The sequence below is a fragment of the Pseudopodoces humilis genome, chromosome 18 (assembly GCF_049639895.1).
Source record: "Pseudopodoces humilis isolate 2021_Gansu_Grassland_sample_001 chromosome 18, ASM4963989v1, whole genome shotgun sequence".
NCBI lineage: Eukaryota > Metazoa > Chordata > Aves > Passeriformes > Paridae > Pseudopodoces > Pseudopodoces humilis.
In genome coordinates, this window is record NC_142217.1 from 13,558,431 (window position 1) to 13,582,814 (window position 24,384).

At 43.6% G+C, this 24,384-nt stretch overlaps 3 protein-coding genes across 5 annotated transcripts in view; 1 reads left to right on the top strand and 2 right to left on the bottom strand.

Annotated features, from left to right (window-relative positions):
• MAD1L1 (mitotic arrest deficient 1 like 1) overlaps positions 1-16,513 on the bottom strand; it is a 346,102-nt gene extending 329,589 nt beyond the window's left edge. Inside the window, exons 1-9 of one of the 3 annotated variants that reach the window (XM_005523001.3) lie at positions 16,461-16,513; positions 15,211-15,364; positions 13,840-13,980; positions 11,948-12,127; positions 10,612-10,736; positions 9,869-9,950; positions 8,620-8,750; positions 7,383-7,497; positions 6,795-6,856 (exon numbers count right to left, since the gene is read on the bottom strand). In XM_005523001.3, coding sequence (XP_005523058.2) covers positions 6,795-6,856; positions 7,383-7,497; positions 8,620-8,750; positions 9,869-9,950; positions 10,612-10,736; positions 11,948-12,127; positions 13,840-13,980; positions 15,211-15,360 — 986 coding nt within the window. In that variant the 5' untranslated portion in view covers positions 15,361-15,364; positions 16,461-16,513. Of the gene's footprint in view, positions 1-6,794; positions 6,857-7,382; positions 7,498-8,619; positions 8,751-9,868; positions 9,951-10,611; positions 10,737-11,947; positions 12,128-13,839; positions 13,981-15,210; positions 15,365-15,941; positions 16,171-16,198; positions 16,399-16,460 lie in introns of those variants that run through there. The other 2 variants (XM_088064343.1, XM_014252480.2) reach the window with 2 other exon arrangements.
• A 791-nt stretch (positions 16,514-17,304) lies between these two features.
• On the bottom strand, positions 17,305-19,641 carry MRM2 (mitochondrial rRNA methyltransferase 2). The gene is made up of 3 exons (XM_014252529.2): positions 19,599-19,641; positions 18,667-18,932; positions 17,305-17,963 (listed from the first exon to the last, which is right to left on the bottom strand). Exons 2-3 carry the CDS (start codon positions 18,923-18,925, stop codon positions 17,539-17,541), a joined length of 684 nt encoding a protein of 227 aa, XP_014108004.1. The 5' UTR covers positions 18,926-18,932; positions 19,599-19,641; the 3' UTR covers positions 17,305-17,538.
• Positions 19,642-19,682: 41 nt separating this feature from the next.
• Positions 19,683-24,017, top strand: NUDT1 (nudix hydrolase 1). Its single transcript, XM_005523003.3, has 4 exons — positions 19,683-19,774; positions 20,227-20,383; positions 23,215-23,360; positions 23,573-24,017. Exons 2-4 carry the CDS (start codon positions 20,232-20,234, stop codon positions 23,743-23,745), a joined length of 471 nt encoding a protein of 156 aa, XP_005523060.1. The 5' UTR covers positions 19,683-19,774; positions 20,227-20,231; the 3' UTR covers positions 23,746-24,017.
• Positions 24,018-24,384: the final 367 nt, after the last annotated feature.

Genomic DNA, 24,384 nt, shown 5'->3' on the forward strand with positions numbered 1-24,384 from the left:
ACCAGCTATGGAGCAGACAACACCAGCACACATTTCTGAATTACTCGCCACACAATTCTTGTATTCCAGCTACTAAAGTTCCTCAAATCATCCTTCACCAAAGATGGACAGTGTGCTAAACTATTGCTTAACAGCTTTTTCTGTCTCCAGAATGCCAGATCTGTGATCCTGGGAAGACAATCTCTTGAACTGCTCCCAGAGCTTTGAAATGCAAAGCAAGGACAGATATATTTTTGATCTGAGCTTGCTTACTTCTCACTCTGATTATCTGATTATACATTACAGCCTTGCTCTGCCTCAATGTCAGGTGCTCATCCGTTTAATTTTACACTATTCCTGTCTCTCCTTTAGCCTCCAGACTTACTACTCTGATATATTCAAATGGAAATAAAAGCATTAATAGCAAAGGACAAAGAACACAAATATTTTTGAACATCAGAGATAATACTGCGCTCTTTGGAGAAAATTAGTATCAGATGGGAAAGTCTGGCAGGAAGTTTTGACAAGCATTTCAGTGAAGAACTGTAAAACACAGACCTACAACACTTAAATATATCTATGAAATGTGGTTGCTTTATTAAAACTAAGTGGATAAACCCCAAGAGAATAGGAGAAAACTAAACTCTGGTTAAAGCACAGATTTGACATCACAGTTCCAAGCATCACCTTTAAATGCATTACTCCCAACACCTAAACATGGACTGAAGTTTCCTAAAACTGCATCTGACTGCTCTGAAGCCTGGAGCTTCAAAATTTGAGATTACAAAGGAGCATTTTCTCCCCACGAGGCACAGTAAGTATTCTGTCATGGAAAGCTAAAACCTAAGGCAGCATAGAAAGTGAAGAATAATGTACATTTTAAAACAAGAGAACAGAATAATGAAGAACAAAAGAGCTTAGAGCAATACTCCCACATATGCTGCAGGTCACATTCAACAAATGACAGCTTCCTCCAAGACTTCTCTATGTAAAAACTGATGGCTTCAGAACACACACAATTGGTTTAAGACATCCATAAATAGTTTTCTCTTTTAACTTGTACCTCACTCTAAAGCCAAAGATGCCCTTTGGAACTGTTCAGGCACTTGCCCCTCAAGAGCTGTTAAACACAGCTGAGGCAGTGCTTTCATCTTTTCACACACGCTAAGTCCTACAAACACTGAGCACGTAACCTTTATTTCTATATAAACACAATGACTACCCTCATCATCCCTTCCAGCCCTGGCTGCTCACTGCAACATCCCCTGCCCTGCTTTGGAACAGCACAACTATTCATGCACCAACACAGGAGACCTGATGAGGGAACAGATCAGGAATGGGACTGCTGTTTCCCATTCTAGATTGCTTTTTGCTCTGCAGCGACACCTCTTTCAGATACAGAGTTCACAGAACCAGAAGGTACCAGGTAGGAACAGAATATTTTAAGACCAAGACTGGAGTCAGAAGTCCCAGCTGAGACAGGAATGGCACAGCTGCTCTAAACTGGGACTAACTCATCCTGGCAGAACAATGCAAGGGAAATTCAGTCAATATTAATCTCTGTGCTGAAGCCAGGAGAAAGCCCTATTCCGAGGGATTTGGGGGAATATTAGCAACCTGCACACATTGGCCCTCTTCAGAGAGTGAATTCTTTAGCATTTCCCAAACCTTCACCTTCAATAGAAGGCAAAAAATTAACAGTAAAATGCAGTACTGTGCCTGTACAGGACAACAGCAGATAATCCATCCATGAGGTAAGATGAGACTTCATAACTATAAAAGTTTCTCTAAAAAGCGCAGTGCTTTTTGGTGCTTGTTTGTGGTGGTTTTTAATTACTTGCTCCCCCTACACAGTATTTATCTCCCTACTGGGTGCCTTGGGAATTCCCACTGTGAGGAGACAGTTTGTTTTACACTGGGAATCTTGTAAACAGCAGTCATGCAAATTTCAGTCTGTTCACAGATCATAAATTACAACTATTTATGAAAAACTGAAGACGTAGAACATGAAGCTTCAATATCCTCCTATTATGCTAATACTAATTTTCTCCTCCAGTTAGGGAAACCGCTCTTAAGTTGGGGGTCACCAATGGCCAACCCAGACAAACCATATTTCTCACCTTCCAACAGAGAAATTAGCAATGTAGTTCAGGGCAGTGGTACAGTTACAGAGGGCAGCCAACACCAAATGCTTTTAATTAAACTGATTTCTTGCTTGGTGACAAAAGACCATAGGGCTACAATAGGCTATCCCATACAAATATTTGCTCCACTATGGAATGATCATACCAGAATTATGGCAATAGTGGAACCAGCAACAATAACCCCCAGTCTTGTCTTGATTGGTTGCAGTTAATTAAGTATCAAGAGTAACATGAGTAATTCAGATTATTTCAACATGCACTACTTTGTGTATCTGTCAACAGATTTTTTTTTTAAACCAGTAACCACTTACTCATAATGGACATTCAGAGAAAGACAAATTACTACCTTGTGAGAAAGGAAAAGATTATGAGCTTCATTCACTACTGCAAAGATATTCAATGCCTTGGATGGAAAAGAGTGCACAGTAGCTAAGCATAGTTAATCAAGATTCAAAAAGGAAAGTAGAGAACTCCAATATTCTCCTTTTTCTTCTATTCACTGAAAAAAAGAGCACTAATCCACCACTAAATGCAGAATCAAGAAATCCGATTCCCCTTTCCCTCCCTCTCTCCTCCCTTCCCCCAGCTCCAAAAGCAGAATGTGCATAGAAGGACTTCCCGTACTGAGTGTAGCACCTGGGTAATTATGAATTACAACTGTGCAAACCACTGTACTAAATAGAGATGCTTGCCACTTAATTAAACCCTTTCTTAGAGAGGAAATGCATACACATTCACACTATCTCCTCTTCTTAATTGGTCTCAGACACTGCAGGAAGTTAGTCCCCAAGATTTGTCAGCCAGCCAGCTCACAGATGTTTCAGAAAGAAAACCAGGTCAGCATTCCCAGGTTCACTTCTTTGGCACGAGGCGACAGGTCAGCAGATCAGTGTCTGCTGTCTGCAGCTGGCAGCTCCACCAAGGGAAAATGGTCCCTCAGCATTGGCCCAAATTCCTGCCAAACAGGCACTTCCCTTGGCAGGCCTGGCCTGGCCTGTGAGCTGTTTGTGGCACACCTGGCAGTCTTCACCAACTTGTATAACTCTTCAGCCAAACTCCAACCTTCCAAAACTTGCAATCTTCTGCCACTTATGGAATAACACAAAGACAAATTTAGCATTAAACCTTGTCAGCTGCTATCAGTGGCTATCAGTACCTTCAGTATCTGATTTACTGCCTCAGCTTTAACAAATACCTGATGCACATCTTTGTGCATCACTCAGTACTCCAGGGTATATCTATTTATGGACAGCAAATCGCTTGCCTAATTCATTAGAGGACAAAAACAATATCAACCAAACACAGACAAACAGCAGCAAAAGAGGCTTATTTAGATTAATAGCTCACAGAACAAGTATCTTCATTTTTTATTTGGGCATCCTCTACATGCTGCAGAAGGGAAAGGCAGAACAATAACAGCGCTGCTCTGAGAATGCAATTCTAAGACTTGGGGTGGGGAGAAAAGAACCAGTCTGTGAAGAACTCCTATTACACAAGACAAAATTAAGAATATGTGGTGTAAACATGAGGTTTACAAAGCGAGTTAGAAAAACACTGTTTCATATTCCACTAGAGAAATCTGCACAAACCATTTTCACACCAATTTACAGTCTGGAGTAGTGGGCAAGGAGACGGTGACTGCATGCAGGCAGCATTGAAGATAATTTAAAAGTTCTGCCGGCAGCAATGACGAGTTTTCCTGAGAGCAGCTGCCCCTTCCCAAGGCTGATGGATTCACACCGGGCTGAATCCCAGGCTGGAATGATCCCGTTCCTTCCCCTGCAGGAGAGCGGGCGCCATCTCGTGGGAGCTCTGTGCTTTGTCACCCAAATAAAGTCACCACTGTCACACAACATCTCCCTCCCCCAAGTATTTTTCTATTAAAATAGATTATAGGTTTAATAGCAGTACAGGAACTGCCTGGAAAATATCTCTAAGCAAAAAGTCCAATGTTGAAAAAACAACCGAGTGTGTCACGACTAACATGGTTTGTCAGTGAAGAAGGTCAAGAACTCAATTACTCAAATACTGGATTTTGAAGAAATAGAAACTACATCAGCACATCCTGGAGAGACAGAGTACGAGAAGTTTGCTTTCTCAACACAACCCTTTCCTAATAACAGTCCTAAAAAAGCTGTGTCCTTCTGTAGGACAGCTATAGAATTTATATATGTATATATATATATACATATACATATATTTTGCGCTCCAAAATAAGACTTTTTACTCACAGAGCAAGAATTTTACATTTTGTGGATTTTCCCCTTTACAACTGAAACCAGTTCTACAGCAGAAATATCAAGTCAGAGCAACACATGACAAATTTATGAAAATCCCTGGCAGCATAACAGTAACAGACACAATAGGATCCAAAGGACACATAATGGAACACAAGAAAGATTACACCAATTTATAATGTGTACACATGAACTATATATAACACATTTGATGTGTACTATTTTATTATCTAGCTACTGTACAGCACAGGGATATTCTGCTATAGAGCCACAGCTGTCTTTATTTCCACTGTTTATGAAGAGAGAAAAGCCCAGGAGCTTACAAGTGGAATCCAGAACAAGCAAACATAAGATTAGCCAGAGTCAACTGTTAATGAACTTGTTCCCCCCCACAAGGTGAAGCATTATAAACACTCTCCCATTGTCACCAAAAAGCGACCAGTACTAAAAACAGTTGGATTACCACCACACTCCTGAAAGCTGCACCTCCTTCCCAAGTATTATTACATAAAATTACACTGCAAGGGCTGATCATAAGCCAATCTGACAAAAAGCCTGCTGGGAGCAGGCAATCAGTGAACAGAAACCACTGAGAGCAGACACTGAATAAGCCCTGTGGAAGTGCTGGAGGAAATGAAAAATCATCCTCTCCTAAAATGCCACACTCTGCATGCACTTCCCTTACATCCTCTGTACCAATGAAGAACCTGGTAAGAAAAGATGAGAAATCCTAATTTATTCCCTTTTCCCTTTCTTATCTAGTTATTAGCAAACAGAACATTGCTCTGGCTCTTTGGGACAATCAGCCAAATTGTTCCTGTTTCTTTTCTACTATGAGATGGGCAATTAACTCCTCTCAAACTTTCACCAACAGCATTCTCCATGATCCAACCAGGACAATGATCTCTCACCATCCTCCTCACTCTCACCAAAAATTAATGTAATTCATGCTGTAAGAAGTCTGAGCAAGGAAAAAAAAAAAAAAGAACAGTAAGGGAGGGAGAGGGAAATCATCCAGTCCCACTTGCTCCAATTGCATGAAAAGATGATCTTTCTCAAGAGCAATTCCCCTTTCTCTAGAAGGTGCCATTAATAGCACTAAACAATATGGCCCAATCACAAAACTAGCACTTCACAGTGAATATTCTGATTTTAAATGAAGGAGTTATTAGACTTCAACAGGCAGAATCACTTGGTTCCATTTCTCTCCCACTGTGAAATTACCTCGTTAAACCTTTAACAGCTTGAGGTAAGTAAAAAGCTTTCACTCAAAGGTTTTGTGAAAAGGATTCCTACAATTTCTGTCTATACCTTACCATAAGAGACTTAGTATAATTCCATCTTCATCTAAATGTATGGATCCTCATCAGATGCAGGAGAGAACCTCAAGCATGCTACCTACCAGCAGGCCTCTGGAAAAGGTTTGTTATCCTCATTAAACAGAAAACACTTAGAAAATTAAGGGAGCTTTCCCAAGTTAAAACATAAGTATCTTTTACATGAAGCAGTGATGTGTCCAAACCACATGTGCATTTCCAAACAATCCCAGCAGTGTGCAGACACAGCTCTGTGGCTGGGAAAGTGGAATGAATGGAATGGAGAAACAACTAGCAAGATGAGGTTCTGCTGTTCATGTTTCAGCTTTGACCCAGAGTGAAAGGTGATAAATGCTCATAGCAATTTTTTACATTTCCTTCTCTCATGTAATAACACTGTAAATATTTAGAGAAAATAAAACAGCATTGAAACACGGCACACAGAAGATTCATATAGACACAGAATACCTTCTGCAGCAAAAGAAAATGATCAGAAATTCCACTATTTTCAGCTCACTTTATACCACATACACAGGGACCTTAAAAAATCTGGTTCATTGCTCCAGATGTCAGGAGGAGCTGTTAAGTACCAGCACACAGACCAGCTGGTGTTACAAAACTCAACTGGGGCGTGGGTTTGACAAACGACTAAAATAACATGTCTTCAGCTGCTTATGGGAAAGAAAGTCACAACATGATCTAGCAGCTAATTTTGATATCCAGACTTCAAAGGAAATACGTTTACAACAGTTTGCCACAAGTAGCATACATTTTATTCTCTGGGCATCTAAAATTCTTAGAAATTCACTTATTAAGCAAGTGGAATCTCTAACTAAACAAAAATGCATCTATACAAAAAAAGTTTCAAGAATTCAAAACTGATCTGCAGCCTCAAAGACATTCCTCAAAGTGACTTGGTGAAAAATATTAGTTCCCAAACTTACTTCAAAAAGTGCGTATCTTATTTTCTTCTCATATATAATAAACTGTACTAGAAGGGCTTCCACATGAAGAAGGGACAGAAAGAAAGCATGACCAACACACCTAAGAGATCAGTCTTGCAGTCAGAAGAGGAAAGGGCTTAAGTCTTACTTCCCTCCAGAGCTGTGAGCACTTACCTGATATTTAAGCCAGTGCTCTGGTCAAGTTTCTCCCAGCTTTGTAATTTTCCCAGAAGTTTCTAAAGTAAAGATTAAAAGTAGAGTTAGACACAGACACATGTTCTAACAGCTCACTTTCCAGTTTTCTCATATCCCTCCATGCAAAATCAGTGTCACTCCTCCTCCTGTGGATTTCCTGATCTATCCAGCACTTTTGGTTTGTCATTCTGCAGCCCTGGGTATCAAGGTTCTTACCACATACCTGCTCAACACCACCATGTCTGGACAGAGCCTGATGCCAGAAAAAACCTTTCCAGCAAAACAAAGGTGAAAAAGAAACACCAAGGTTAAAATAGACAATATGATGAGATTACTCTTTACACAAAATCTCCAGCTGAACAGCAGATATCCCCTCACCTTTTACACCCTCCTTGCCATAACTCCCCTCATGCTGACTTTCCAGTTTGGGAATGCCTGGTTCGAGTCCATTAATTAAAGGAGGTATCCTGTCTCAAGTAACACAGCACAGGAAGAGCCTAAAAGTCAGGACAGGCAATAAAGGAAACTCCTGTTCTGCTCATCCACCAGATGTTCCCAGCTCCTCACCTCATTTTCCAATTCCACAGTCACTAGCTGTGCTTGGACTTTCTCATAGCGTTCCAGTTTTCTTTGGAGACCTTCCACTTCCTCTTTAAGCAAACCATTGTTTTCTTTCATTTCCCTGTGGTGAAGAGAGAGACAATTACTATAGATTCATGCAACTCAATTCCCCTTCAGGAAATTTCAGACATACAGGAATCCCAAGGGAATCATGACATCCAACTGCCTCACTTCTATAACCTTCACTGCAAAGCCACTGCTACAAAAAAAAAAATTCAATTTTATTGAAATTATTTTTTTCTACTTTAAATACCATCCTAATTATGCCAAAACAAGCCAAAACTTTGTGTCTGTATTTGTCAAAACAAGGGTAACAAAAGACTCCAAACTCTGCTTTTCAGTCTGGCTGGAAAACAGCAAGCAGTACAGACCTGGGCTTTGGAGCACAGCTTGGTTTTACCTCAATAGAGGTGCACAAGGGTGAAATAAAACTGTACAAAAACAAATGACCTCTGTTGGTATGTTTCAGTGTAGAAAAACAAGCATGAGGAAAACATCCAAGATAAACAATTTTAAATTATAATGAAATAATTACAAGACCAAAACCTAGGAAAATTACTTAATTTTAAAAAAAGAAAAGCTGGCAAGATAACTTACGTAATTTTTAAAAAAGAAACAACTACAACAAAAAAACCTCCAACACTTTAACATTTAATTACACATCACATTTAATTTAGTTTTCCAAACTGATTGCCACTTTGACAATCCAGAAAGCTTACCCCCCTATATCATAGTGCTGTAGAAATTTAAACAAGACACTTTCTAAACATTATGCCAGAACAACAGGCCTTTAAAACAGTGGTAACAATAGCTAAGCAAAACCAGTTACTAAAGAAACATTCAGCTGCCTCTTTTCCCTACAGGAAATTCTATCCTCAAGTTGCATGGAGTTCATCACTACCTTTAAACACTGAATTTTGTTCTAACAAACCAAAATCACCACCCAGAACAATCAATGTACATTGTGTGAGGCTCCTGTGTTCAAGAAGATTCCTCAGATCTTGTCAGATCCTCTCATCTAGTTATCACCATGGCACTGCTCAATTCATAAAGCAGTATTTATATGAAATACTTCCTTCTGAGCTTTCCCATGCGGAAACCCTGAAGAGGGATGTAAATGTGCAGACAGTGCAGCTGTAGCATGTACAGAACACAACCCTCAACAACTGAACCCTTCTTTCACCTGAAGTAGGCATTTTCCTCCCTGAGCTGGCGCAATTCACGCTCCATTTTTGGGAAACGAGCCAGTTCTGTCTTCATGTTCTTGACAATTAAAGCATCATGTTCCTGCTGGGACAGCTTCTGCTCCAGATCCTGGAAAACATGGGATGAGAACAGGACAACAATGAGTAAGCTGGAATTTGTAAGATGAATTCTGCATTTTAAGCTCAAATCAAGGACTTGAATGAAGTTGGAAGGGAACTCAGGAGGTTATGTGGTCCAATCAATGCTCAAAGCAGGGATGACTCTTGTTGCACTTTTAATACCTGGGCTGGTCTCTTCTTTCTATACTTGCTTAGTCCAAGTTCTTAACAAGAAAAACCCTCAGTTACTCATTAAAATGACCCTCTTCTATCAACTGAAACAAATCTATGATTTCCTTGTCTGCTATGCCTCCATCAATGAAGTGCAGAGGGAAACAGTTGGAATGGCCTGCAAGAATTAGGTACAGAAAGAAACACACATGTGCATTCCAGTGTTATGGTAAATGTTGGGGGGTTCTCCACTAAAAAAGCCGATTTATTTAGAACTGTGTTGCAGATTTATATCCTGTTTTCCATCCCTTCATTTCAATAGAGACCATCTCCTCTTGCTGGCAGTCAGGTTGGTTTTACAGCAAGGCAATGCCACTGTCAGCACTGCTCAAACCAAAGTAACTCTCCACTCTCTGCCAGGAAGACAAAACAAATGAAAATTATACACTCCCACCAACCTATGTGCTCAGAAAGCATCTCTATACTGACATTTAAGTTAGTATAGTTTTGAAAGCTTTACAATTAATTGCACTTTCTAAACACAACTGCAGAGGAAGGATTTTCTGGGAAGCATAAAATAACTGCAAGGCTCATCACACACCATTTGAAAAAAGATCACTCTAGAAGCAGTCTTTTGCAGAGCAAATTTGTGCTGTGGCACAAGACCAAAAAGAGCATTCCTCCAGAGCACTGCAAAAGGATATAAATCACCTTTCTATAGAGAAAGTATGCTTTTTTCCAATCAGTTGATACAACAAAGGCAAAGTGCCATGTTACAGTTAATTGTAGATAATCTGGTCCACCCAAGCTCAACCCTTGCTAGCAACCAGCTCAGGTACTTAAATGACAAACTAACCTTTTATTTCTGCAACAGCCAGTTTTTCAAAAAGCAGCGCTCTGTTCCTCCACTGGAGGAATTAAAATCTAAAGCTTTATATGGGTCACAAAGTTTCTTACCTTAATCTTCTGTTCATATTCTGTCAGTAAGGACTGGCTTGCTTGCAGTGTCTGGATTTGCTGACTTGCCTCCTGCCATTTCCTGTCAGATGAAGACACAAGAGGCACATGAGCATCCAGAAACCAAGTACCAGAAATAACCCACCTTCAGAAGCCTCTAACCAACAGAGTCAAACTGCACTAATAAACTAAATGTTACTCATTTTCTCTTTCAGTCTTGTGCTCGTATCAGCTCCCTCTAATTTAGAGACAAAAACATCCATTCATTTTAATAAAAAGAAGGATATTGAGAAAAATACAAAAAAATCAAGCCACTTTAACTCTGAGAACAACAAATACACAGAGTGAACAAAACTTCACAACTTTGAAACTGAAGAGCTGAAGTTAGTAAGCAAGGAAAAACATACTCGTAACTTTCAATTACCCCTCCACTATGATTTAAGGTTTGATATTTTTGCTCTGTTCAGTCTATGAAGTTCAGCTCAGCCTTTCCCACTCACGTGCCTTCTGTTAACTCTCCACCAGGAACACAGAATATCAGTGAGACTTAAAGCTCGAGTTTGTGGGGTTTTCTTCCTCAGAGATGGTTTCAAACAACAGTTACAACCTGCACACCCAGATCAAAGAACTTCTTTGAAGAGCAGAAATCAAACGCTGTTGAAAGTTTTCTGAGTGATGACAGCTGCACAAGACTGAAGTTCTGTTTGCCTTTTTTTCCCTACAGTCATTCATCCCTTGCTTACTTTTTTTCAACATCCAGCTGCTCCATCAGTTCCTGCTTCTGAGAATCTTGGCTTGTCATCTGCATCTCTTGGTTCATTATATTCCATTGCAGCTCTGATATTTTCCCTTTCAATACAGTGATTGTCTGAATTAATGGGGAAACAAAAAAGAAAAAAAAAACAATAAACACAAAAGGCTGTGATTCCCCAAGCCAGATATTATGGACGGTGATAGAAATAATTTCCAACTAAAAAGTACTAATGCAACCTTAGAAACAATCCCACACTCCTATAAACCTTCAGACCTGCAAACCTACCTCAAACAAATGCAAGAGAAAATAATTTTGTATTTTCATTTGCCATCCAAATTGTCATTTACATTATCTCTTAAATGGGTGACCTCAAACTGGCACAAAAAATATCAAACTTTAGAGTTAGATGGTGTTTTTTTCTAAATATATTAACTCTAAAGAAAAGCTCACAGGTTTGTTTCCAATAGCCATTGCTCAGCTCCCTGTAACAGAGAAAGAGAGAAATATCTCAAAACATTACATATATAGTGTGTCTTCTAGACAGAGAGACAGGTAGGGCTCTCATCTTGATACTGATAGAAATAAAAGAATATAGACACAACTGCACCACACATATTTTAGGTGTGTTTAGTTTCTCCTATGGACCATCACTGTCCCCCTGGTTTTAATCACTGAAAACTGGAACATTAAATCTGTTTACTTGCTCTGTCACACTGCCACATTTCCAGTGACACCTAGGCAGGAGCAGGGCTTAAGGACTTAGTGATTGCTGATCAACAACTGGTGCAAGAAACCAAATTAAACAGGTAAGTTACCAATTAAATAGCTGAACCTAACTATAATGATACCTGAGAAGATTGAGAATTGAGAAAATGGTCTGGGCATCCAAATATAGTGAAACTACCATGCATTCATTCTGCAGTAGAATACATAGGCATTTAAGACACTTCAGGACACTCTTGGTTCATCCACTCTACCACGCTCCTGACTTCCCTGAACACCTTCCCATATCATCTCCTCTTTCACTGTCCCTTTCTTCACACTTCTGAACCCAGATGCTGGATGTTGCCTAACACTTTCTTTCTCCTTCTCCGTATCAGCTTGTTCAAGAAATCTCTTCTCTGTCTGACCTGCTTACTTGTGTCTGGGCTTAGTTTGGTTGTAAACAGAAAAGACACATACCACCAGGGTTCATTCGTTTCCAGGTGATGAACACAATGTTATTTTGTGTAAGGGTTTTTTTAATCAAAAAGGGCATTTTCAAGTCACAAGAACTGCAAAGTCACCTGAAGGTATGGATGGATTAAAAATTACTCTGTTCTTACTTCATTAGCTTCGGCTAATTTGCTGTCCTTCTCTTGCATCTTCTTACTCATTGTCTCCATGCTCTTCTTGTAAGATTTGTTCATCTCCATTTGTTCTTTCAGTTTATTTTCAGCCTCTGTTTCCCTTTCCTGGTACTGTTTTATGCGTGTGAGCAGCTCCTGGTTACGGTCGGCCTCTCGCTGGCCAAGGGAAAAAACAGAGACTTAAGAAGAAAGCAGGAGAAAGGTGAAGCCATTTTTCCTTCTTTTGTCCTCATTCCTCATTACCATGGTCACCAATGGTAATTGCTTCATCATGAAGCAAAGTTACTCAGACCACAGCTTTAACCCAGCAAGGGCAAAAATCTTATCAGCAGCAACTCAACGGAATTACCCAAGGAATTACCTACGGAAATGCAGCTGGAAAATTAAGAGACCACATCTTTCAAATCTCTTACACTAAGACATGACTGTGAGAATACAGATGTGGCTTCACAGACTCCACTGCACACTCTCCAGCAGATCAAAGATGAAAACATTCAATCTCCAATTTAAAGCTGACCCACACACAGTAAATTGACTTTCAGAAATTCAGACCTCAACAGCTGGGTTAATAACACAAACTTCCCTCTGTAACTTCTGGAATTGAGGCCATTTAAAAGAAAATATTATCAACTAATAGAATAAATATTTTTGCAGTCTGACAACCTTTCATATACCATTTCAATTTACTCCTACAACAAATTGATTGATACTTACTGAAAAAATGCATAGTAAATTGCTTTGCTAATCAAAGCAACTGGAGACATGGATTTGCATAGTAAGCAAGGATTATGCAAAGCAATGTGAGGTTCCTAAAACCTTTATCCACATGACTCAGAAAAAACACAGAATCTGAGCAGGGTAATTACCACAGTGCTGGATTAATGCTGCTCCCTTTTTTTGTACCAGTATTTCAAGGGTTTTTGTGACTGACTCAGCTACATTCCACTTTGAACTCTTCCTGGGTTAACCCCACATCACCTGACTTCAGAGGAAGGAGGAATTTAGTCACAGACTCCCTGTTTCACAACCACACAATAAATCTGTCACCCTCATAAAATACAACAAAACATACTTATTATTTTTTACAGATTTCTTTTTCAATAATCACCCACATAGAAGACTTTTATTATGCTACAAAAGCCACTGATCCACAGCTTATTTCAGTAACATCATTAAGCAGACATATGTGGGCAGAAAAGCAGAACCCAATAAAAGCTATTAGTCCCTGAGTGAGGCTCACTGTTTTATCAGTGCAGGCTCTCTTGCATGACATTGCATGGCTGGCACTGATGCCATTCCAATTAATTATAGCCACACAAACCAAATGCTTGCAATTGTGCCAGCAGAAGTTTAAACTCCTCTAGGAGAAAAATGATTAAATACTTCTGGGAGAAACAAATAACAAATCCCTTTTGTTACTGCTACCCATGACAACTTCACTGCTAAGCTAATAGAATCCAGTGGTAAGATCATGAGTCTGTGAATTTAAGAAAGTTTCAAGTTCACACTCTTGTGCACATTAGCAAGTTAGTGCAGTGCACTGAGAGGAGACCTGCAGAGCAGTTCTGTAGATGTGCTGGCAATTTGACACCCACACCTGCAGTAAGTGCAAACACAGTAAATGCATTCCAGATTCACTGAAGTCCTGCTCTGAAGAGTGTCCATTAGCAGTTGGAGAACACCAGGCTTGCTCCTGAAGTGCACCTTTCAGTTTAGTTTCACTCCAGAGAAAGAGAAACTATACACAGTGTTCTGAGACAGATCACTGCAAACCAAAGCACATCCCTGAACCAAACCAAAGCACTGATGTAAATGCTCTCCATGTGTTCTGGCTCAGACCAATGCTCCCAAGCAGACACCCCACTCACCTCATAGTTCCTGGCATTGGTATTAGCTGCCTTCTCCAGCTCGATGCGAGCTCGTTTGTGGCTCAGCTCCATCTGCATCTTCTCCCGTTCCACCTGCAGCAGCTGGGATTTGGAGTGGATCTGCCCAGCTTGTTCCTCCAGCTGGCCAGTTCATGTGTGAAAAGGGACATTGCACACCATTAACAGCACAACAGTATCATCACACCCTGTACTGCTCAGCTGACATTGACTGCCCATTTTACAAATTATCACCGCATTTGTGGTACCTCTCACACCAGCTGCGGATGGGGAAACTAAGAGATCACCACCATGCTCAGAAACCCACATCAAACCAAGGTGAATTGGAAAGAAATTAATTTCCAGTTCTTAAGTCAGAATTTCTTGACCTCTAGATGTAGTTTGACAAATCTACTTCTCTATCTAAAAAGCTAATTATGAAGTCCCCAAGCCCAAGAAGCACAGGTTATGCTCCCAGTAAAACATAATGGCTTCTTCTACAACCTCTACAACATTATACTTCATTTTTTCATTCAAATGACCTGAGAGCACAGACAATACTAACAGAACTGCTCACATCCTGGTGATGTACATCCAACACACAGTCAGCGGAGACTCTAACCAGAGAGAGCCTCCTGCAAATACTGCTGCCACCAGAGATATAGCACAGACAGAAAAAGCTTAAATTTTTGTCAACATTCCAAATGCAAAGCAGATTTACATTAAAAACAGCAAACTTATTTTGTACTTAGAGGCTGAAATAGAAATTATATTAAGATACAGAATAGAGAAACTTCATTCCAGCCTAATAAACAATCCCTGGGATCTAAAATGTCAATTTACTTTATGCATTATGAGCCTGAAGCAGCTAACAGAATTAAAAAAAGTAAATAACCCAGGTGGATACAAACAGAGGTGGGTAAGAAAGCACAATTGGTTTTTATATCAAAGCCACAGGTCAGTGCAGGTCTCCTGGATATGTCCAGTCAAAGCCTGGAAAAAGGTAACAAAGTATCTTACTAGAAAAATGTTAAGATATAAAGCTCCTTTGTTCATCAATATGTAAACAACTCAAAATTTAATTTCCTGAGGTGGTACACAGATACAACTAGCAGGGAATAAATTCAAAGGACTTTTCTTAAACTTTTACAAAATAGAAATCAATCTGTCTGACACTAAAAACAAATAAAATATGTTTTGGAAAGGACTCTGGAATGGTGACAGCAAGCTTCCTTCATTGAGTTTGTGTCAATTTCAAAACGTCAGTTTCAGAAAGAACAGTCAGACCTGAATGAACCAACTCCTGGAATCAAAAGGAGCGCATGACCAGACTGAAGTGATACTGTGGGAATCACCAAGATGAGGACTTCTCACCTGCATCCTCTGCTGGTATTGCATCTGTAAGGAGCTCTGAGATGATACTGGTGTAGCCAGCCCAGACACCCCCTCCATACGCTGTGAAATGAAGTTATTGAGGGATCTCAGGGTGGAGAAGACAGTGGTATTATTTTCCAAGTCCTCCATGGCTCTGGAAATGGACAGAAAATCATCAGAAAAACACTCAGAGCAAGCTACACTGCTAAAGAGGGATCCATCACTGCCCTGAGGAAACACTAAACACAAGGTCTTCCAATTCACAGGGTAAAATCAATCTGCAAATCACTGCTGCATTCCACAGAAAACATGACCCCACCCAGGCTGAAGTTGTAATTTTCTCTGAAATGAGACAAAGATGCAATACAGCCTTTTCTTCACTGACCAAACCAAACTTATTGTTGTTCCCACAAATTTTTGAAGCTGATGGGAGCAGAACTAACTCCAGAGTAGCTGCAAAGCCTTCCTGCTACACAACTTATTTCTGGTTTCCCAGAAGCACTTTGGACTCTAATTTCCAACAAGAAGTCCTCTCAAGTCCACTGATCACTCGTACAAGGGAAACTGCATCTCATCATTCATACAATGAGATGCAGCTCTTCCTTCCCATCAGACGGGTACTAACTAGAAGGCCAAAGATAAACCAAGCCTGGAGCTCGGAAAAGCCTGCAAGGTTTCCCAGGAGATTTCAGGAAGCCTTAGGTGAGTTCCTCCAGTGACTGCACGCTCACCAGCAACACCGGGAAAGGTCCAGGAGCAGGAAAGGCAGCCAGAGCATGCACATGGCTTGTACCACGGACAGAGAGCGGGGCTGCCTCCGGGCTCCTGCACTCTCGGGGTCACACAGCACTTCTTGTTTGGATTTACAGCGGCACGACGCGGAGGTGAATGAGCGGCGCAGAAGCAACAGATCGGCCAAAACCCAAACTGAGCCCTGGAGTACCAAAAGCACCTGCCGAACAGCAAGCCCGTTCTCAAACCTACTAACAATTAAGATGACACTTAGATGTGTGACCCGGTCCGGTTCAGAAACCCCCGTGGCCAAGGCTCCCTCGGGGCACGCAGGGACGCGCGGCGGGCAGCGCACACCGACAGCGGCCGCGGCGGGCACGGAGCAGCTCCGGGCACCGAGGGGTCCGCCTGCACAATCCCCGGGGTAAGAGCGGGGCGGGACGGGCGCGGCCGAAGCCCTCCTGCACTCCCGGTTCCCCCCGTCCTTGCCCCTTCCCCGTCACTCCCACAGCGCTCACCGCCGCGCGCCCCGCTTGGATCTCCCTCCTAACCACGGGATCTCGCGGGAACTCCGCGCCCGCCTCTCGCGAGAACGGCGGCGCCGGCAGCCGTAATGGCGGCATTATGCGCGCAGCACTCCGCGCGCTACCGTAATGCCCCGACAAGGCGGGATGAAACTTGGAGCTCGGTCTGCCCCCCCCAAAAACCGCCCCGCGCCCTCCTGCTCTGGTAGGGATCGAGTCAGCAGCCCCGAATGAGCTGCTGATGATGAGAAAGGCCTGGGAGTCTTAGAAATAGCCACTCATATAACTCATGCCAGTCAGCCTGATAAAAGCACTATTTAATATAATATTTGTCACTTTCAGATAAGGCAGCAGCTAAATTTGTTTGTGCAAACAGATTTCCGGCAATTCAGTCATTCTCCCTACTGGGATCTTCGGAACATCTTGTCTTTCTGCCTAAGAAACACCACTGGTCACACCTAAAAAGCAGGGGAGGTGAAATGCACAGCCATGACCCTGTCCCACTGCCATTGACTGGATTTATGAGTGCCAGGAAGCAGCAATTCCTAAATATAACCTGTGTCTGTAGGAGAAGCAGCAGAATCGTGGGGCTAAACATTCCCATGTCAGCCATGCCTCTCACACGGCTGTGCTACACATCCCGCATGAGGATGCAGATGCTGATGTGCACAGAAACATTTGCTGTTTTCACCTGTGCTAATAAATCACACCAGCTTCTAAAAGGCATTGAATTGGTTCAAATTTGGCTCCTTTGCTGTTCCCTCACATCCTAACAATCACCTCCATGGTTAATCTCATGTATGACAGCATTAACAGTGCAATGATTTTCAGGCACATATTAAAAACTCATATAATCAGCATTTTATTTTCATTTCCATTACTCCAGCCCGAGTTTGCCTTTCAGATTATTCCTCTCCATTCCCAACCATTTTGTCCACAAGTACTTGAAAAGCTTTATGGACTTAAAGAAGAGTAGCAAATTTTCCCAGGGTCTTAATGGCGGTATTTTCCTTTAAACACCCACTAAATTGAGATTTCCAATCAATGTCAGAGAATCTGCAGTCCTTGACTTTCATTTCCCTCTGTACAGCCTTGCCAAGTAATAAGATTCCGCAGAGTCCTTCCGGCTGGCCTCAGGCTTTATAGTTCTCACATCCTGGAACTGTTCCTTCAGTCTGTTTTGCAGGAGACGGGCCTCAGATCCATCCCAGAATTTACAGAGCATTGTTCCTTTTGGCTTTAAAATGTGTTGGGATATATCCAGAAGGCTTAAACACAGACTGACCAGCTTCTGATGATCCAGTTCTTTAATGCCTGTGGCGTTGGGTGCCATGTCACTCAGGATGACATCTGCCTTCCCCAAGGGAAGCAGGCTCTGGATTGCCCTCAGCGTGCTGGGGTCTGCAATGTCCGTCTGGGACAGGAAAACTGCTCCTTGCAGAGGAGAAATCCGCAGCAGGTCAACGCCAAGCACAAAGCCGGTGGGGACAGCAGGATCTGTAAGGATGAATGACACAGGGAATGCTCAGAGAGGCTGCAAAAACCTGCACATGCACAAGCTTTGTGCCAGTCAACAGACAAAACCCACCACCTGCCACAGCTGCCTTCTCGTCCCCTGGAAGTTTCCTGGGTGCATCTGGGTGGAGGGTTTGCCATAAGCTCATCCGTACAAGACAAAAACTCAGCTACTTTGGATAAACAAGGGGAATTTTTCTTGGTTTTCTGCTGCTCTTTCCAGGCTGACAGTCCAGAAACCCTGGATAATGGTGCAGATGGTAACACCTCGTTTTATAAATATCAATGCCTTCAAATAAACCATGCATAACAGTCGCTTCTATTTTTTGAGAAGGGAAATAATATTTCAAATAAGCCAAAGTAATTGCTGGAGGTCACACCAAGATCAGAACTGGATAAAGGGATCTTCACCACAACAGCTAATCAGAACACTAGCACCACATGGTACGTTTTATTTCATAAACACAATTTCTCTGTATGAAGACATACTAGGCTCACGCCTTCGTGTTTTTATCACTGACTCTGGCACTCGCCAGTACCCATGTCCCCTCCCCATACTGTTACCATCATAATACTTCCTTGGTTTCATAGCATTTTGATTTAGATCCCGTAGTATTTCGCGGATTTCTCACACAGTTCAAGAGGAGTATCATCCCCATCTTGCCTGCCAGAAAATTGCACTTACCAGTACCTAAGGCATTGACCCTCTCTACAGCAACCTGGCTCCAAGCACCAGGTGCTGCTCCACAGTCAAGAACAGCAAGTCCCGGACGAAGAACACAGAGCTTGTTATCAATTTCCAGCAACTTGAAGGCACTTCGGCAACGGTAATGCTGCTGCTTCGCTGCCTTGACAAAGGGATCCTTCAAGTGCCGCTCCAACCACCTCTGCTCAGCTCCAGTTTTCCTCAGAAGCTTCACCGTGGTGTGCAGGCATCTGCTCATCCAAAGCCTACAAATGCCAGGAAGAGAGGCAAGTCAACCAGCTAGTACATAAGCACTCTGTATTTCAAAAGCTTCTATAGTAATTAATTCCAGGCACTACAGGCAGCACAGGGAGGCTGTGGAGTCTCCCTGTCCAGAGACATTTGAAATACAGCTGGACGTGTTCCTATGCCACCCGCTCCAGGTGACCCTGCCTTGGCATGGTCATTGGGCTAGATGGTCTCCAAAGGTCCCTTCCAACCCAAACCATTCTGTGGTTCTATAAAGAAGCCCCCAAATTTGAGATTTTTGGCACCTTTACTTATCAGATCTTATCACAACAGCAGGGCCAGATTTTGGATGAAGCCTCCTCTGTTATCCTGAGGTAAGGGAGGAAAGAGATCACACTCCAGCTTCTGCTCTGCGGTTTTAAGGACCCGACAAGGCAGAGTGACCCCAGCACAGTCCTGTGCTGCCTCCGAGAGCCCCTCGGAGGAACGGAGGGATGTCCGAGCTCCTGCAAGCTCCTGGCAGAGCAACCAAGAGCCACGGTCCCTGCCAGGGCGAAACCACCGCACGGCATTAACCTAAAACCCCAAACGCACATTAACCCATTCCCGAGGGATACTCCAGGCACTAACGACACCCCGCCATCCCTGGGCGCCGGGATCGCCTCAGCGGCCGCACCACGCACCTGCCCCCCGCAATGGCAGAGGCCCCCGCGCCCGCCCTGGCCGCCTCAGCCCGCCCCGGCCCGCCTCCCCCCACGGCGGCCGCGGGCGGGGCGGCGGCGGCGCGGGAAGAGCGGGGACGGGCCGCGGCTGAGGGTGACACCGAGACGGGCGGGAAAGCCGCGAGTGTGGGGCTGAGGTGCGCGGGCCCCGGGATGGGAGTGCAGGGGGGACAGGGATTGGGATGGGGAATCAACGATTATGGGGAAGGGCCGCTAGGGAGTCAAGGATTCGGGGAGGGATGTTGAGGGTGATAAGGGATTCAGGGAGGGAGTTCAGGAGGAACAAGGATTTAGGGAGAGCGGATCGGAGATTTGGGGAGGGGTTTCTGGGGGCTCAGGGATTCGGGGAGGGGGCTTTGGGGAAACAAGGATTTGGAAAAAGGGTTCTGAGGTAGCAGGAGGGCAAGGGTCAGTGGGAGCGTTAGAGAAGTAGGGATCGGGAGAGGTACTGGGGGACCGGGGTTAGGGAGCCGGCATTGGGGAGGGGTGCTGGGTGTTTGCGGGGTGAGGGGCTCTGTGCACCCCCGGGTCCCCTCCGAAGGGTGCCGGGACCCCTTGGCACAGCGTGCCCGCCTCGTCCCTCTCCCAGGAGCCATGCACACGTCCCGACTCTTCACCCTCGTCCTGGTGCTGCAGCCGTCCCGCGTCCTCCTGGGCATGAAGAAGCGCGGGTTCGGCGCCGGGCTGTGGAACGGCTTCGGGGGGAAGGTGCAGCCCGGGGAGAGCATCGAGGAGGCTGCCCGCAGGTGAGGGCTGGGCCGGCGCCATGGGGACAGGTGTGGGGGCACAGGTGGAGGTGTTGGGACATCGGCGGTGGGCTGCAGGTGAAGATACCACGGCTCATCTGGTCAGTGACACTCTCGTGTTACCCTCTAGTGCAGTCGTGACCCACCTCTGAACACCTGCTCCACAGGTGATGAGGGATCATCCACATGTGCAGAGAAACATGATTGCTCCCCCTTTGTCATCTGCAAATCTTAAACTATCATCCAGTCTTTGAGCAACTGGGACTTTCTGTGTCCTCTCTCCCATCTCCTGGACTCTACTCTAAACTGAGAAAGAGTCTGAGTGGTGGATGGAGGTTCTTGCGCTCTTCAGAGAGGTGCAGGGTTTAATTTTGGCTATATAGCAGAATTACAGCTAATTTAATTTAAATAATTAGCCAAACTGCTTATTATTTGATTATATGGTGATATTTTTAAGTGCTAATGCTGAGTTGTGGAATTGAATTTCATCAGTAAAAAGGTACAATGTTATTTTTGAACCTTTAGTACTGATTTCTTGTAGTTCTTTCATCTGTCTGGTCATTAAAATGAAATAGCAGATCACAGCTGAATTGCTAAACTCCTCTAAGATTTGGGTACCTTGTTCTTTACATGAATGTTGCTTATACAATGCCACACTTTGCCATCTCCTCAGTTTCTGATACGTGCCCAAAGCTGCCCTTGCACCTGCAGGAAGCTCAATCGTGGGGTGCTGAGCTGGTTCCCAACAGCTTCTGCCCTCAACAGCCTCCTCAGCTGTGCCAGCACAACCTCCTGGGCTCTGCGGTGAGCTGGGCCCGGGGACAGAAGGGTCTCTGTGTAGATGTGCTCCCAGCAGCCCATGGCCTTAACGTACCTGATACTTCATCATGGATTTTTGTGCAATTTAGCATCTCTGAGTGGAGGGAGCGACAAAAGTTTTGTCACTTAACATTTGCTAGACTTACCTGCCACTGGCTGAGGGGTAAATCTAATGGTTTAATGTAGCTTTTCATTTCCTTGGTGTGTTTACCTGTGCTGGCCCTGAGTTTGAGACTAGAACTTCTGTTCACACAAGATGTCAAGTGCGAAAATTTTCCTCAATCCAAATGCAATGTGCCACTGCACAGCCAGCACCTGCTGCTGGGGACTGTCCCCATCCCTCTGCCTGCAGTTTACTCCGGAATGACACAACCAGTTCAGCTGAGGTCAGCTGGCCAGGAAGCTGTCCCCAAAACCAGGAGCAGCTGGCCGTGCTGGCCACCTTGCTGGCTGGAGCACTGCTGGTGCAGCGCTGCCTCAGGGCACAGCTCTGCTGCAGGAAGCAGTCACACAGTCCAAATCAAACTTCCCTTGTACCGCTTCCACTCTGCACTGGGAGCGGAGGTCTGAGGTTGTGCTTCTTTCCACGTTGCTCTGTCTCAGCTGGGTTGGCAGAGGCAGCAGGTGTGAAGTGTCCTCTCTGCACAGGCAGTTAAATTTTAAGCCAAAACCTGAACAGAAGTTCCCAGTACCAGTAAGATACTGGTACTAGGATACAGCACATTCCCACAAACAGCTGGGCAGCTCCTCAGTGGCACATCTTGTAAGGGGAGCATTTAGTGAATGAGTTATTTCTAGTTTGCCACATGTAATGTTTCCACTTGCTACAGACAGAGCCAAGCAGTTGATGGATAAATTGCCTGGAGAACTGTAGCAGTGTTGTACTTCATTGTTCAATTATCAGTGCCTGTAAAAGGAGGCTTTTAGTCATTGCTGGAAAAACTGCCTCCATTTTAGACATAGATAGCTTCTCAGAAGATAAAGTAAAATTAGCCAAGACATTAAGTTGAAGTATAATTTTGAAAGATGGGGTCCATGAAATCAATGCCAAAGAAAGCTGGAGCCTAAAAATCATTTCCATTACATTTTAAAATTGTTGTTACTGCCAAATAGGCAACTACATTAATTATTAACTATAACTGAAGATACACAGTTTCAGAGTATTCCTTATTTTGGTACATTAGAATAACCATGACTAATTTCAAGCTGTGCTGCTTCTGTTAGAGGGAGGTAAAACTAAAAAAACCCTGAGCACAGAGCATAAAGAGAGGAAATAATTGAAGGTGCTTCAAGTAGCTGTGCATGGTGGTGCGTGGAAAAGAGCTGGCACAGCTTCCAAGTGCTCTTAAAAGTCTTGCCTTCTGGCCTCTCATTATGCTCAACATGCTTCTAAGGAGTGGAAAGGCAAAGTTTGCACAATTGCTTTGTGTTTTTTACACTGCCTTTGAATGGGAATCAGAATTCCTTCTGCACAATCTCCTGCCTGCAAATGGTGTTACAGAGTGTGAAATTTAAGTAAGCTTGGCTTACTTCAGTTTGCCTCAGAAGTAGCTGATTGTGCAGGTGTAGATGTTCTTTCTGATGTTCATGACCTGCTTCGCCACAATCCTAAAAGATTTAGCTTGAACTTGGCAAAGCCTTTTTCCTGTCTAAATGAAGTGTATCTTGGAGTTCTGAAGCCACACCCAGTCACATGACTTCACAGTGTCACTTCTCACTTCTCACCTCAGGGAAGATTACCTGTTGCAAGGACTAAGTTATACTAAATGATCAATTTTCCTGAATCTTCCCCTTCCAACAAAGAGTGTCTTCCTGCCAGGCTCAGGAGCCTGAAATATCACAGGATCCCACCTGACCTGGCTCCACTGTGGTGGTGAAGCCTGCTCTGTTGTGCTATCAAAACTTTCTCCTTTGGTTCACTGGAAGGGTTTTGAATGTGTGAGTGAAGCTAATGACTGCATTTTTGTCCTCCCAATGCTCACTTTCATGTAAGAAATCTTTTCCTTGTTCAGAGAGCTCCTGGAGGAGAGTGGACTGACTGTGGACACCTTGCAGAAGATGGGTCAGATCACATTTGAATTTGTAGGCAACTCTGAGCTCATGGATGTTCACATTTTCCGGGCAGATCACTTTCATGGAGAGCCAACAGAAAGTGAGGGTAGGTGGCTGTGTGGGGAAAGGAAGGATGTGCATGCTCTCCTGAGACAGCATTGCCCTTATGAAATGGAGAACTGTTCATGCTAAAATGCCTCCCAGAAGGAAGGCAGCTGGCCTGTAGAGGGAAGCTGCTTCTTGACCAATATTCACAATGTAGGCAGCAAAAATCCATGAGAAAGTCCCATGCAAAGTTCTTTTGTTTTCTGCCACCAGAAATGCGGCCCCAGTGGTTTCAGCTGGACGAGGTGCCATTCCATCACATGTGGCCAGATGACAGCTATTGGTTTCCCCTGGTGCTTCAGAGAAAGTTGTTTCGTGGCTATTTTAAGTTCCAGGGACAAGACACCATCCTGGAGCACAGCCTGGAAGAAGTGGAAGAAGTTTGAGAAAGCAGAAGCACTCAGCCCACATGCTACTGCCCACACTGGGCTACAGCAGCCTGAGTATGACTTATGAGGGTCTCCTTGCTTCGCTCTCCAGAAAACGAGACTTATTTTCCAGGTCACTGCAAAGTAAGGAAAGTAAGGGGGTTTCTTAGAGCAGAAATAAAAGTAACAAGATTTTCCATGCTGTGAAGTCCCTGGTTGTGGTAGGCTTTAGTGGTTATGTGATCACAACTATTAAAAACTTGAAGTGTTAACCCTTTTCAGTGACTTAATTTTCTCTCATGGGTGGAATTTTTTTATTATTAAAAATACTTTTTTAGTAGAAGCATGTGTTGTTGTAATGGTATGTGAAAGCCTTTTGAAAAGTTCAAACCAGAGATTCCTTCAGGATCCTCCAGCTGAAGGCAGTGTGAGGTTTTGGGAGTTAAGAAAACACAAGGCAGAGGTAGATGTACAGTCCTGTTTCAGCCCAGCTTTCACTGTTGCAGTTCCTGCTGTGAAGTCAAACTATTTGAGCATTTCAGGTAAAAATATTCTGAACAAATTCAACTTCCAGCAAGTTGCTGTTACGAAGTGCCATCCCCTAGGGCTGCAGGCTTTGTCCCAGGGCAGGAGCAGGTGACTGCTCAGCACTGATGT

Coding starts and splice junctions, on each gene's coding strand:
- MRM2 (XM_014252529.2), bottom strand. CDS start 18,925: ATGAGCAGATGCCTGCACACCACGGTGAAGCTTCTGAGGAAAACTGGA. Junction 17,964..18,666: donor GGTCAATGCCTTAGGTACTG/GTAAGTGCAATT, acceptor TCATCCTTACAG/ATCCTGCTGTCCCCACCGGC.
- NUDT1 (XM_005523003.3), top strand. CDS start 20,232: ATGCACACGTCCCGACTCTTCACCCTCGTCCTGGTGCTGCAGCCGTCC. Junction 20,384..23,214: donor ATCGAGGAGGCTGCCCGCAG/GTGAGGGCTGGG, acceptor TTCCTTGTTCAG/AGAGCTCCTGGAGGAGAGTG. Junction 23,361..23,572: donor AGAGCCAACAGAAAGTGAGG/GTAGGTGGCTGT, acceptor TTCTGCCACCAG/AAATGCGGCCCCAGTGGTTT.